The sequence below is a fragment of the Apaloderma vittatum genome, unplaced genomic scaffold (genome assembly GCF_000703405.1).
Source record: "Apaloderma vittatum isolate BGI_N311 unplaced genomic scaffold, ASM70340v1 scaffold16854, whole genome shotgun sequence".
In the NCBI taxonomy this organism is placed as follows: Eukaryota; Metazoa; Chordata; class Aves; order Trogoniformes; family Trogonidae; genus Apaloderma; species Apaloderma vittatum.
This window is the reverse complement of record NW_009713362.1, coordinates 1,931-15,449: the sequence shown is the minus strand read 5'-3', so window position 1 is coordinate 15,449 and position 13,519 is coordinate 1,931. Positions and strand designations below refer to the sequence as shown.

Below are 13,519 nucleotides of genomic sequence, written 5' to 3'. Positions count from 1 at the left end.
TGATGTGGTCCAGTGGGAGGTGTCCCTGCCCATGGTAGGGGGTGGAACCAGATGATCTTTAAGGTCACAGAATCACAGAATGGCCTAAGCTGGAAGGGACCTCAGAGATCATTTTAATCCATCCTCCCTGCTGCCAGGGATGCCACCTCTCAACTAGATCAGGCAACGCATGGGGACCGAACAGGAATCGAACCCACGACCTTAGCGTTGTTAGCACTACGCTCAACTGACTGAGCTAACTGGTCCTTTCCAACTGGAACCATTCTCTGTGTGTGTTGTGTAGGTATTTGTGTATAAAGCAGCTCTGAGCAGCACACCTCAGTGTCCCTGTTCTCCCTGTCTCTCCCGTAGGCCTCGCCAAGCATGGGGCCATTGGCGTCACCCAACCCCGGCGCGTTGCCACCATCTCGGTGGCACAGCGGGTGGCCGAGGAGATGGGCTGCTCCCTGGGGAGCGTCGTCGGGTACCAGGTCCGCTTTGACGACTGCACCACCGAGGTAGGGTGCTGAGGACTGTATTCCTGCAGGTATCGTGGCAAGGTGTGGTGGGGTCAGTGGGCTGCGGCTCAGTTTTCTCCTTGTGGGCCTCTCCCGGGAGCGACACAGCCCTGCTGCCTCTCCTGGGGCTGGGCCTTGTGTGCAGAAAGTGTCAGAGCCTTGAGAAGCCATCTGGCCCAGCTGTGGTGAAGCTGCAGTTGTATGTATCGTGTAACTTTCAACACCTTACAAGTGAAACATTGCCAGGCACCTGTGATGCAATCTCAGAGCATGTTCTGGAGAAATACACGAATCGAGTACAAGTGTTTGCATTACTTTGAAGTGAAAATTCATGGTAACAGCTGAATGTCTAATTAAATCTTTCAGGATACTGCCATCAAGTATATGACCGATGGCTGCTTATTGAGGCACATATTGGCAGACCCTCTTCTCAGCAAGTACAGTATCATCATTTTGGATGAAGCCCATGAGCGGAGCCTCAGCACTGTGAGTGTCACCTTATATCTATCTTTCTGGGTCACTATTTCTCCTTTATTGAGGTCTGTTTATACCTTTCTTTCACTTCTGCACAATCCCCAAGGATTTTGGCTGACTTTCCACAGATGCACTTTAGTCTTTGCTTTCCTGAGGCTGTAGAATTGCTGCTTTGTTTATTACATGCTGCATAATCTAAAAGTAAGATGCAGCCTGTAATCTTATTGGAATTGTTGTAGCTGTTGTATTTGAAAGCAGTTGATACTTGTTTGCCTGTTGGATACTTTTGCAAAAATTCTGGGAGTCTGAAGCCAGCACAGTGAACACAAACTTTCTGGAATCCCAATTTAAAAAAAAAAAAAACCCACATGCAAACAAACAAAACCCTGAAACATCTCTCTTGCTCTAAGGCCTGATGTTTCTTAGGGTGTGTATGTGACTGTACAAAGAGATTACAGCTTTGAGGATCATGGAAGTATCTAGGCTGACCTAAGTACCAAAAGCTATCAAAAGTCACTCTGACCTTTCTGTGGCAAACAAAGTGAAACTCAAGTCGCTCTGTCCTCGAGAGATGTGTTTTGTGTCAAATGACCTTCCAGTCCCACAATCTACAAGTGCAGCTGAGGAAAAGGGTTTCTGAATCACAATTCTACCCTCAAGCGTCTGAGGATATTGCAAGTGAATGAGCTAGGGGGATGTAAGAACTCATTGCTCCTTCACCTGTGTCTGACTAAAAGGAGCAGATTTTTAATCCAGACCACTGCCGAGTGAAATAAACTTCCTGAAGTCGTAGCAGTAAATAGGACAGCAAAAGAGGGTGCACACTCTGTCAGGTAGTGTTTGCTGGACAAAAGTGACGAGGTTTTAAAATGGGTCTGAGGTAACTGCTTGCAAGTGACTTCACCATGAGAATATAAAAATGAAAACCCAAGGGTTTTATTACACAGATTCTGTTTACAGGCTGCGAGAAGAGCTGATAAAAAACTAATTAAATTCTGAAAACTAATTAGTGTGCTTACAAGACCACCAGGGTAAGTGTGTGCACTGTTCTGAGCTCTTAGGCCCTGAAGATGTGATTTTGTCTTCACAATATCAGTGGGTTAAAATCAGTCTTTTCTAAGTTCATCAGGCACTTCTTAGAAAGCTGGGATACTAATATACACCGCTTCTGTTTTTCTTCTAGGATATTTTATTTGGTTTGCTGAAGAAACTATTTCTACAGAAGAAACCACCAAACAGGAAGACAGCCATGAAAGTGGTGGTGATGTCAGCCACCCTGGAGGTAGACAAGCTCTCAGAGTTCTTTGGACACTGTTCAGTGCTGCATATTCCGGGAAGAAGTTATCCTGTCAAGGAGATATTCTGCAACCTGCTCAGCCCAAGGGATGTAGGCAGCTCTGCGTATGTTACGGAGGTCTGGCCCGTTTTATTTTGTTTCTGTGTTGTATTCTCTGTTCTTGGTATGGTTATCGTCTGTGAAAGACCAGAATTAGCAGCTGTATTGCTGTGTTCTTGGCATCTCTGCAGGATATAGGGAAGAATTAATTAGTACTGGGAGTTTTAGAAAGCGTAAGGGAAATCCCAGCTCTTACTGGCTTGTCTGTTGTTTGTTTCAGGCTGTAAAGGTGACACTGGATGTCCACTTAAATGAACCAGAAGGCGACATCTTGGTTTTCCTGACAGGTGCGAATTTTTCTTTCTACTACTGATGGTTGCTCTGGGTGAAGCATGGCACTGCCAGTGAAGCAGTACAGCCTTCCAGTGACTGCCTAGCTTGTCCCACAGCAGCAAGTAGAGAAGGGAAATTCGCAGGTTGACACACAGTTCCGTGAAGTGCACATTTAGGTATATCCATGCCTGTGATAAGAAAATCATAAACTTAAAAATTTGTGTATGCTCTTTCCTTCCTGTGCCAAATTTACTCTGTATTTTCTGTGTGGGGTTTTTATGTTGTTGTTAATTCAGGAAGGGAGAATTTCTTTAGCTGCAAAGCCCTGTATCAGTGTGTGGGTCAGGCACTTACGCAGTCATCTTTGAAGGAAAGGCCTTGGTGAGAGACACTGTGGAAAGACTGGATGTCCCTCCTCATCTAACTCTCGTAAATATTGCTTCCTTCTTGTAATGGGATTGATGACTCTGTAACATTGGCAAAACAATCTTGTTTAAAGATGTTCCAAGCTAGTAAGGCAGAGTTGTAGCTATCTGGGTACTTAAACACTCTTGTATGGTTTTTAGGTCAAATTGAGATAGAAAGAGCTTGCGATTTACTTTTCAAGAAAGCAGAATCTATTGATTACCGATATGAAGTGCATGATCAGTCGATTGAAGGCTTGCTTATCTTGCCATTGTATGGATCAATGTCAACAGGTAAGGGCATATAATGTCATATGAAACTTAATTTACATAAATGTTAGCTGCAAGAGTTATAAACGGTATCCTAATGAAATATTTCTGTTGCAATTGGAAAAAATGGCATAAATTAACCCATTTGTTACAGTAGTGTAGCACTAAGAGATTTTTTTGTGGTGTTCATAAGCTAATCAAACTTGAGCCTTCTCTGTACCTGCACAGAAGCCTCCAGCTAAAATTCTTGTTGGCTGGAAATGGCTTCCCATGACGTCAAGGTCCCCAGCTTAGGAAGGTGATATCGCGTAACTGAAAGATCAGATGTCTTACTTAGGCCCTCGCATTTTATTTTATAAGGAAAAGGTATTGCCAGTAGTTTTTTGGTGATGAGACTAGGCCTGGAAGAGAAGATAGCAATAGTACAGTGTTACACAATATAGAAAAGCGCAGGTTATCAGAATGAGTCAGTCTGGTTTATCTGGCAGCAGTACCACGGTTAGTTTTCAGGAGTTAAAACCAAAGGCTTTTCACCTGCACTGAACACAGACACTGTGTTTTCAGATGAACTTGAGTGCGATGTTTAAATGTGTGAATGCAGTACGTGGAATGCCAAGAGGCTGAGTAAGTGTTCAGAAGAGCAGGACAGCAGTTTCCCTGTGGAATTGCTGCTGAGACGAAAGATCTGGTAATGATCTGCAGGGAGGGAGCAAAATTTTTTACCTTCTTTGGTATTTCATTGAAATGGCTTTTACTAAGCATTTGAGTAAGCTTATACAGCATTAGAAATGTGGTTTGAAATCAAATTGTAACATAACATTTGACTGACTGCCTGTCATTTTAGATCAACAGAAAAGGATATTTTTGCCAGCTCCCGCAGGCATTAGAAAATGTGTGGTGTCCACAAACATCGCTGCAACATCTCTGACGATTGACGGGGTCAGGTAGGGTGTCCTGTCCTTCATAAAGGCTGTAACAGGGGGAATAATTCGGGAAGTTCTACTAGATTTGAAAAAAAAAAATTGTCTTTTTTGTGTATGTAGTGAACAAAAAACCTCCTTTTTACTGCTATATAGTCTTACAGATGACTAATATTGTTGGACCCTAATTTGAAATCAAATCTCAACTCCATTAAGTGAGCACGGTCTCCTTGGGTGCTGGGAGATATTGACTTCAACGTTCTGTAGACGCAGGCACTGCAGGCCTGCAGCTGCCCTGCAGACACAGCAGTCGTAGGGTAAACACGTTCTTGCTTTGACGATGTGCGTGTGGCAGTTACGTGTCTGTCTACTGAGACCTCTGTTTTCTTCTCTGACAGAGTGTGAATCTTTTTCAGATATGTAGTAGATAGTGGATTTGTGAAGCAGTTGAATCATAACCCCCGAGTTGGTTTGGACATACTGGAGGTGGTTCCCATTTCAAAGTAAGTTTTTAAAAGTCTTGCGCTTGGTGTTTCTGGGAGTTGCTCTGACAATACTGTGTATCACTTGATCTTTTTTTGAAAACAAAAAGGCTGAGGGGATGGATTTGAGACTCTGTAATTTAAAGCTGTTTTGTTTGCTGATAAATAAAAAGTGGTTCAGGACATATAATTTCTTATAAGTTAAAAGTATTAAGAAGGAATTGACAATGCATTGTCTGTAGCCTAAACAGCAGCTCACATGTCGTCTTGTTTGCTGAATACAAAAGCCTGATTCAGAGAAGCTTAAAAAAAATTTCCCTTGCACAGAAATGCTTCTGCATTCTGCTAGTTCTTGTATAGCTGGATTTCTCAGTTACTGCACAGAATAATATATCTCCTATCTACGATCCTAGAGATTGCTATTATTTATCGTAATTACAGTGCGCTTCTTTGGATAATAACAGAAAGGATCAAGAGTTTGGATTGCTTTATTTTTTTGTCCCTGCCTTTCTGTTTTGGAAGGAGCGAAGCAAGGCAACGAGCTGGCCGAGCGGGCAGGACGTCATCTGGAAAAAGCTATCGGCTATACAGCAAAGAATTCTGGGAGCAGTGCATGCCTGATCACACGGTCCCAGAGATCAAGAGAACCAGTCTGACATCTGTGATCCTGACCTTGAAGTGCCTTTCCGTGCATGATGTCATAAGGTAACCGCCGTGGAGTGAGGGGGATTATCCTTTTCATCCTGAGTGTCGGCGGTGAGGCAGCACAGGCACCAGCAGCCCGTTGGCAGGAGGGAGGATTAGGTCCCCGGCCAGCTGTGACACTTCGATACAATCAGCTTTTCTGCTGTTCTCCTCAGTCTTTAACGCCAGATTGGATCTCAAGCTTAGGTTCTCTTTGAGGTTCTGCCAAAACTAGCTGTTCCTATCCAAAACTGTCAATAGTGTTCCCTTTAAAATACTGATAGTTATATCCCAAAAGCTTCATCTCTGTGGATCATACATGTGCAGAAGTGACAGCTCATCTTTACGTGTGCCATGCTGGGATTTTTCATTGTAATTATTTAGCTTGAGGCTGCACATGCAGTAATACACCCATGTACTGAAGATTCTTATGTGCACTTTGGTAAGAGACTTGTATTGGAAGGTTAAAAAAGTATGTTAATAAATTTGAAAACTAACTAAGCTGTGCTGAGTCTGAACAGGGAGATTTTTTTTAACTTCATTTTTTATTGCAGATTTCCCTATTTGGACAGCCCTGAAGAAAGGCATATTTTAGAAGCTCTCAAGGAACTTTACCAATGTGATGCTATTGACAGGTAAAAAATAAAGGAGTGTAGTCACTACAAGAATTTAAAACCTAATGGTTTAGCTAGTGTGAGTTGTTCCTGTGGGCTAAAGGACGTCTTCCGGCAGTTGAATATGTTTCCTCGTTAGACCAGGAAGTTAACTACTGGATTTTAATATACTCTCTGTAAAACTAGGGTTAGAGCATGGCTTAGGACTGGAGAACTACACATTAGCTTCTCCACATTGTCCTGGAATTCCTGAGTGACCTCAGACAAATTACCTCAACTCTCTGTGCTGTAGTTCCTGATGGCTGATCCCAGACTGTTGTGACGAAGATGCTCAGGCACTAGTTGTGAGGCCCATCCAAGAACTTAAGACAGGAAGCAAGATCTTATCCTAAGCTTCCAGGAATTCTTCTTGCAAAAAAACACCAACCAAACTTCTTAATCTTAAGAAGCTGATGTACTTTAAAAGCTGGCTTTGCCTGTCATGAAGCAGGCATAAGCAAACTGGAGAACGCTTGAGGACGCTTGGCTTCATGTCTCCATCACCCACCTGTGCTCATGCAGACGGCACTGTTGGAGCAGCCCACAGGGAAATGCTGCTTTCGTGCTCTTTGTCAGTCTATGGTGGCTGACATTGTGTGTGCCTGTTCTGATTTACATTTAAAGATAGTTTTGTTGAATCCCATATTTGTATCTTTTTCCTGGGATAAGGAGAGGCCATGTGACAAGACTGGGTGAATTCCTGGTGCAGTTTCCCCTCCCACCCAACCTGACCTGTGCTGTCATAAAAGCTGCTTCTCTTGACTCTGAAGACCTGCTGCTTCCCATCGCAGCCATGCTGTCTGTGGAAAATGTCTTTATTCGTCCAGGTAGGAAGCCCCTTATCCCAAAGCAGCCTTGGGTGGATGGAGAATTTTGCTTCTCGGGCAGTGGTTAGGCAGCGCTCACCACTTCACCTGGAGACTTTTTCTACAGCTTCTCTCTGCAGGGTTTTTTGCTCTGAGTAGTTTTCTGTGCTAATAGTTCGGGAGGCCACGAGGTGTATCTCAAAGTTATAAAGTGGGAACCGATTCTGTATTTTGAACAAGAGTAGCACAAGCCTTCCTTGAGCTTAAGTGTATGCCTGCCAGGTCTGCAAGCTGGTCTTAGTTGGGCCCAACACTGGTGGGAGACTTAAGTGTTTACCTTAAACTAATGCTTTAAATAGCCCTTAGGTTGCAGTGGGAAGAAGATTCCTCAAGTGCAGTGACTTGTCTCCCAGAGTACATCACAGCAGATTTGTAAAGAAGAATGGTTAAGATTAGGACAAATACACAGTGGCACTTTGCCTGTATGCTTTTACAGCTTTCTGGGGTCTGGGAGTCTCGGCACATTGCACGTGAGGAATTGGACAACAGCTGTGTGAGAGACTTCAGAATAGCATGGAATTGGGTTGAGTTTGTCCCAGGGCTGTGAGCTGCAAAGCAACATATGTGCGAGTGGAATGCTTGAGAGGTCATAAGGGGGAAAAAAATGTGTTACAGGAGGGAAAAGAAAAAAGAAAAGGTAGGGATCCACCAGAAAACCAAAACATGCCGCAGCAGATGTTTTGCTGTTGGTCTAAGTACAGACAACAAGGACTGAGTAATTTATATTTTTTTTTTTTTTAGCAAATGACATTGCCTCTGGATTGGCTTTTCTGTTCAATAACTGTGTTTAACAAAGTAGACCTTTTAAGTTGCTGAGAAGCTCAACTTGTGACTGCCTCTGTTTCCAGTGTTTTTCTAAAATGGAAATGTAATTTTGTGGTGGTTTCAAGCTAGCGCCTCTCGCTAGTGCTCAACTCAGTCTCTCATGTCCTCCTGCCTATCTCCTTTCCCCTTTAGTCTGCCCCTGACCCGGCCCCCCCTAGCTGTGCTACGTATAGTCTATATGTAGCACAGTCTTTGTGGGAGACCTTTGTCCTTTCTAGTCACTCATTGGCTCTTGTCCAGTTATCTCTGTAGTCTATTAACTGTGCCCGTTAGTGCAACAGCTACAGACACTGCTGACAGTACTGATAACCTGGATTCTGCTCTGGGGTTTTTCACGTTCCCACAAATGTGCCCTTGCTTTCCCATCCTCCATCTGGCAAGATGCCCTCGTTATCTGTTCAGCTAGCTGATGCACACATGTTCATTACTCTCCAGCAACCCTGTACATTAGGACACAAACACAGAGACTCCTGTCCTGAAGGCACTTGCTCGTGTGCGATGTGTATATGAACAGGCCTCCCGACTTCATCCACAAGCTCCTGACGTTGTCTGCAGCGCAGCAGCAATGCAACATGTTGACTTTTGCAGCCGTGTCCTTCTCTACGGAGAGGAATAGGTTGTGCTGGGGAAGAAATTCTTTGGTATTTCAGACTTGAAATAACACTTTTGGAATTGTTGCTTTTGCCTAGTACATTCCTAGCATTTAGTGAAGGCGAATTCCCACTAAACTCAGAGATTGCATTTTTTCTAGACTCTTATTTATTTTAAGATCTCCATTTCAACAGTCTTGTTTTTTCTCTCAGGGTAAAACTTTCTCTTGATCCAAGCAAGTTGTTTGTATAAGGCCACTGTTCTTTTATCTTTCTGCGTTGGCATCTGAAACGATTGTGAGAGAGAAATGCCTAGAACCTTTCTTTCCAAGAGACTAGAATTCTTCCTCTCTAGTGCTGACTGATGAGATTAATCACAGTCTTAATAGCATCTAGGTGTTCTTTTTCTGCAGCAGTGGAAGGAGGAAGAACTGTAAATGCAGCTGTGGAGGAGAGAGGAATCTAAAAATATCACAAATAAAGGGCCAAAGCTGTCAGACAGACTTTGAAAAAATGCTAACAGGAAATTAAGTAGGAGTAATAAATAAAAATGATTTTGTTCAAGTGAGGTATAACTTGCTTTCTCAGGTGATCCTCAGAAGCAAAAGGAGGCAGAGCTTCAGCATCAGGAACTTTCCTCACAAGTAGGAGGATGCAATGACTTTGCAACCCTCTTAAATATTTTTGAACAGTGCAAAGCAAGGTATAAAATGTTTCCTTACAGTAAGTGGCTCTACTTTGCTCAAAGCTCACAGCTGCTGACCGTTTCTAGATATATTGCATATATCTATGTACTTGTGTCTAATGGCAGATTTATTCTTTATTGTGATCTGTAATTTCTATCAGGACACTTATTATTTAAACTAACAAAGTATTGGCCTGTGTAGGTTGCCTTCTTTGTACGACGTAACAAACAATAGAGGCAACTTTCTGCCTGCAGCTTACAAAGGGCTTCTTGATAATACAAGTATTTCTATTCTCAGCAAGTCTCCTTCAGCTTGGTGCCAGAAATACTGGATCCATTGGAGAGCTTTAAAATCTGCTTTTAGTGTGGAAAAACAACTTCGGGAAATAATCAGTAAATTGAAACAGGTAAAAAATTAATTTTTATATATGATTGAGTTATATAAGTTTATACTTGACTGGACTGCTTGGCCTTTGCCAGATAGCTACTGCCTTTTGCCGGTAGAAACTAATACACTGAAGTATTTATTAAAGGATCCTTGCTGTAGCTTGTGTAACTTAGAGGTACAATGGTGGTAACAAGCAATAAGGGAGGGTTTTCCTCCTTTCCTCGTGTTTTCTGTAGGGTGAGAACCTCAGAATTGAAAATCCACGGGATGGAGGGGGTGTAGCACCTTTTTCTTTATGAAAGATCATGATTCATGTTGTGGTTGGTTTGTTGTTTTTTTTTTTTCTTTAAATAGCTGCCAGACTTCCCTAAAGAGACATTTGAAGGCTCCAGAACTGAACTACTAAGGAGGTGTTTATGTGCAGGATACTTTATCAATGTAGCCAGGAGGTAAGTAATAAAGTTCAGAGAATTGAATGGAAGGGATATATCCGTATTTTTTAAAGGTGTACTTCCATATTGAAACAGAATAGTAAGGCTGTATGTTGGTAAAAGTAGCAAAGTAGCCATTGCAGCTGAAAGTGGTGTTTCTGCTCAGGGCTGGAAGCCTGGTGGGCACTCTTAATTCAGCTTAATTCTGAAGGATCTTCCTCTTCTTAAACATACGAGTTCGTTTTGTTTTGTTTTTTCCTTGGCTGCTGCTGACCTGCTTAGGTTAGTGTTGCTGTAATTACAGGAAAGTATGCTTGATTTTTAATTATTTTTTTTTTCCCCTCCACAAATCTTTCAGATCTGCAGCCAGGACATTCTGCACAATGGACGGACATGGCAGCATAGTCTACATCCATCCTTCATCCACAGTAAGTTACCAAAGTCTTTTAGTAGCGAAGGATCTATAAAAGGAATATGAGGCAGGTCCCTGTGAACTCTTCCTCTTCGGTTTGGTTTGTGCTAACTTAGAGCCAGGAGAAGCACTGCTGCAGTGTTCATTTTGAGAGTGAGAAACAGCCTTACTTCTACAAATTTGGTAAACGTTTGGCTTAGGAAACGAGTGTGACATAGGCTGAGCTTTCTCTTTGGCTCTTTGGATTTCGTGGGCAATTTTAAGCAAGTCATTATGCCTTAGTTTTCGTGTCTGAAAACTTAGGGCGATGTCAGCTTTATCTCATTCTTGCATCTGAAGTGCTGGAAGATGTTCTGGCGGAGGGTGCTTTAGAAATAAAAATTCTATATCAGTTCTGAAATATTTTTCAGCTCTATAACCAGGAGACTCGCCTCGAGTGGATCATCTTCCATGATGTCACAGTGACGTCTAAAATCTATGTCCGGACAGTGTGTCCTGTTCGTTATGAATGGGTCAAAGACTTGTTGCCCAGATTGCATCAAATTGATGCATATGAACTGAGCAGTGTGGCACGGGAGGAAGTAACAGAAGAGGAAATAACCAAATGGAAACATAAGGAAGACCTCAAAAGACAGTATGGTAAGCATATGACTAGTTCATGTCTACGGCGTGTGTGATTTTCTTCTTTGTGGGGGTGTGTGTATAACGTCACTGAATGCATTCTGGACTAATAGGTGTTAATTTGGATGTGCTTAACATTTGTTATGTGTATCTCTAGCTGTTTTCTTTTTTTACTACAGCTCTACAATCCTCTTTTTCCTGCCATCGCAGTGTGTGTGTAGCGATGCTTGCTTACTGGTTCTTGCCGTGCTCTCCCCTTCTTATGGTTTACTGTAGCTGACAGGAGCAAAACTTTTAACACAGAGTTGAATAAAAGTATTTTGAGTCTGACAATTGTTTAAGTTTCAAAGGGTATCTAGCCATAGGTACCCGAAGTAACACTGTCCTGACAGAGAGAAGTCCCAAGGGCTGTGAGGTGGGAGTGAAAAATACCCAACATAAAAAACCACACCAACAAAAAACACAGGGGGAAAAAGTAACAGATTTTGGCAAATGTCTCGTTCTAATGATGAATTTAATGCCATACGTTTAAATAGTGAGTTTTAATTAAAACTGGTGCCTTTATCTGATCTGACTGCTCAACATTCTTTGAATTCTTCCGTCAGCAGGTTTTGTAAAGCAGCCAAGTATTTGAAGGGCCTCTTACTCCTGAACTGACCCTTCTGAAACATTGATTTGATATACAGTAGAGGCACTGGCAGTATAGATTCTCTTTGGTTTCCTTAACAGTTAAAAAAAAAGTAAAGTCTAGCACTCTAGTCCTGGTCTAGAGACCAGCGTCTCTTTCTGTCCTGCATTCTTGTATAAAACCACCATTTAAAATGATAAAAACATTAATTGGGTGTGGTTATAAATTTGTTGACAATATTTGTGTTACTGGATAATGTAGAGGAACCTCCTCTATTTGTTTGAAATGCCAAGGCGCTGAAGTTTGCCCTCTATTCATCTTAAATTTCTGACTTCACCAGGCAATTGTAAATTAAATTGAGATTGTTGTATTTCTGGGGGCTTCATAAAAATGGGTGCATGAATAGCTGATAAAGGCTTAATTAGTGCCCAATGGAAAGAAAGGCTGCAGCATGAGCTGAATGATTAGTTGATTTCAAGACAGAATAATTGCAAATATTCCAATAGTGAATGTTGATTAAAGCTCCTACCTCGTATTAAAGAATCTGGTCCCCAGTCCTAGGAACAGGCTGCAGCAGCCGCTTCGTTCACACAATATGTAGACTCTCAAGGTCTTTGAAATTATTATTATTATTTTAAGCCAATAATATTTTCTGGTTTTCTTTCCTTCTGGGAGAAGCACTCCCAAGGTCTCAGCTCAGTGAGAGAATGTGCATTTTTAATGGTGTCTGGTCTGGAGTGTTGATTTTCCCACTCTTTTATCAGTATGTTATCCTCCCTCTTCCTCCTGCCTTCAGGAATTTGTAAAGATAGTTTATTCCAAGCTTTTTTTTTTTCCTGCTCCCAGTTCTATCCCTCTCCTGCTTAAACCTGAGTTTGAGATTTGTAATTTAGAGAAGAAATTGGTGCATAGAACACAAGATGCAGAGTATCTGTTACAGTAAAAAGTCAGGTACACATTTGGGGATGAGATGAGCCCAGGTGCAAATATTGACATGGGAATTAAGGCATGATTTTATTTTACTTTTTTTCCCCTCCCTGCTGTGGTACAGTCTGTCCTCTCTGGAAGTCACTCAAATGACTGACTGGGACTTGAAAAACATTCGGGATTCTGTTGGAGGGGATTTAGGTGTTTTGCAAACAGGAGGAATTGTAATGCTAGGGAGTTGTTTTTTGACAAAGGAGGTTATATTTCCTTCTCTCCTCTCCCCCAGAAGGAGTCACAGACAACTCTGCAAAGAAGATGGAGAGAAGGAATGATGATCAGTCGATACTGGATGCCCGAGCTCGCTACCTGGAGAGAAAGCAGCAAAGAGCACAGGGCTTAAGTGGCCCAATAAAAGAATTGGGGTAACACTCACGGCTGCTCCGCTCCCGCTGTGAGGAAAGGCAGTTTGGTGCAGTTGCTCCGGGTATGTTTGCATAATGCAAAATGACTGACTGCAGTCAGGGGAAAACTTCTGCTTTGTGGTGAGCTTGAGTGCTGAAGCATACGAGCACAATCTTCCTTTGCTGTGTCCAGCAAGGAAAAGTTACCAAGCTGAATTTTGTTGCTACGTGACATTGGCCACAATTTAGCGGCCTCACATGTTGACTGGGAAAGGTCTTGGTGCCATTATTAATAAAATGATCTTAAAGGTTATTTTTTAAAGGAGTGGGACTGTTACTTTTTATCTCTTTTTTACTTTGTATGATTATGGCTCTACAGTCTTCCTGCTCCTGCTGCTCAGAAAAATGTGTAGTAAATGTTCCTTTAATGATGAAACCATGAGGATCTAAATTCACAAGGATGTTTGCCACCTGCATTCTCTGTTGCACACAGTGTTGTTCCCGTTCTGTATTGTGCTGTACCATGTACAGTGGTGGTTCTGGGTGAAGACGTCTTTGTATGCAAAATATTTTCTAAATCTTTTCACATTCTTACACAGTGTGTAATTTTATTTTATTTTTTTGTTGGGGATGACTTAGCGCTGTGTGTTTTCCATTTGGCAAAAAAAAAAAATACCCCAGCAGTCGGTCCA

General features: G+C 42.1%; 1 protein-coding gene across 1 annotated transcript; it reads left to right on the top strand.

Moving 5' to 3' along the window:
• Nucleotides 1-351: 351 nt before the first annotated feature.
• Nucleotides 352-12,852, top strand: DHX40 (DEAH (Asp-Glu-Ala-His) box polypeptide 40; the record flags this gene model as incomplete). Its single annotated transcript, XM_009868350.1, has 16 exons — nt 352-497; nt 864-983; nt 2,155-2,385; nt 2,588-2,654; nt 3,207-3,338; nt 4,159-4,258; nt 4,651-4,737; nt 5,239-5,421; nt 5,955-6,035; nt 6,723-6,880; nt 8,923-9,037; nt 9,318-9,426; nt 9,762-9,856; nt 10,197-10,266; nt 10,661-10,889; nt 12,713-12,852. Coding segments are annotated over 16 exons (2,063 nt in total), but the record flags the coding sequence as incomplete, so codon positions are not given.
• Between the last annotated feature and the right edge of the window lie 667 nt (nt 12,853-13,519).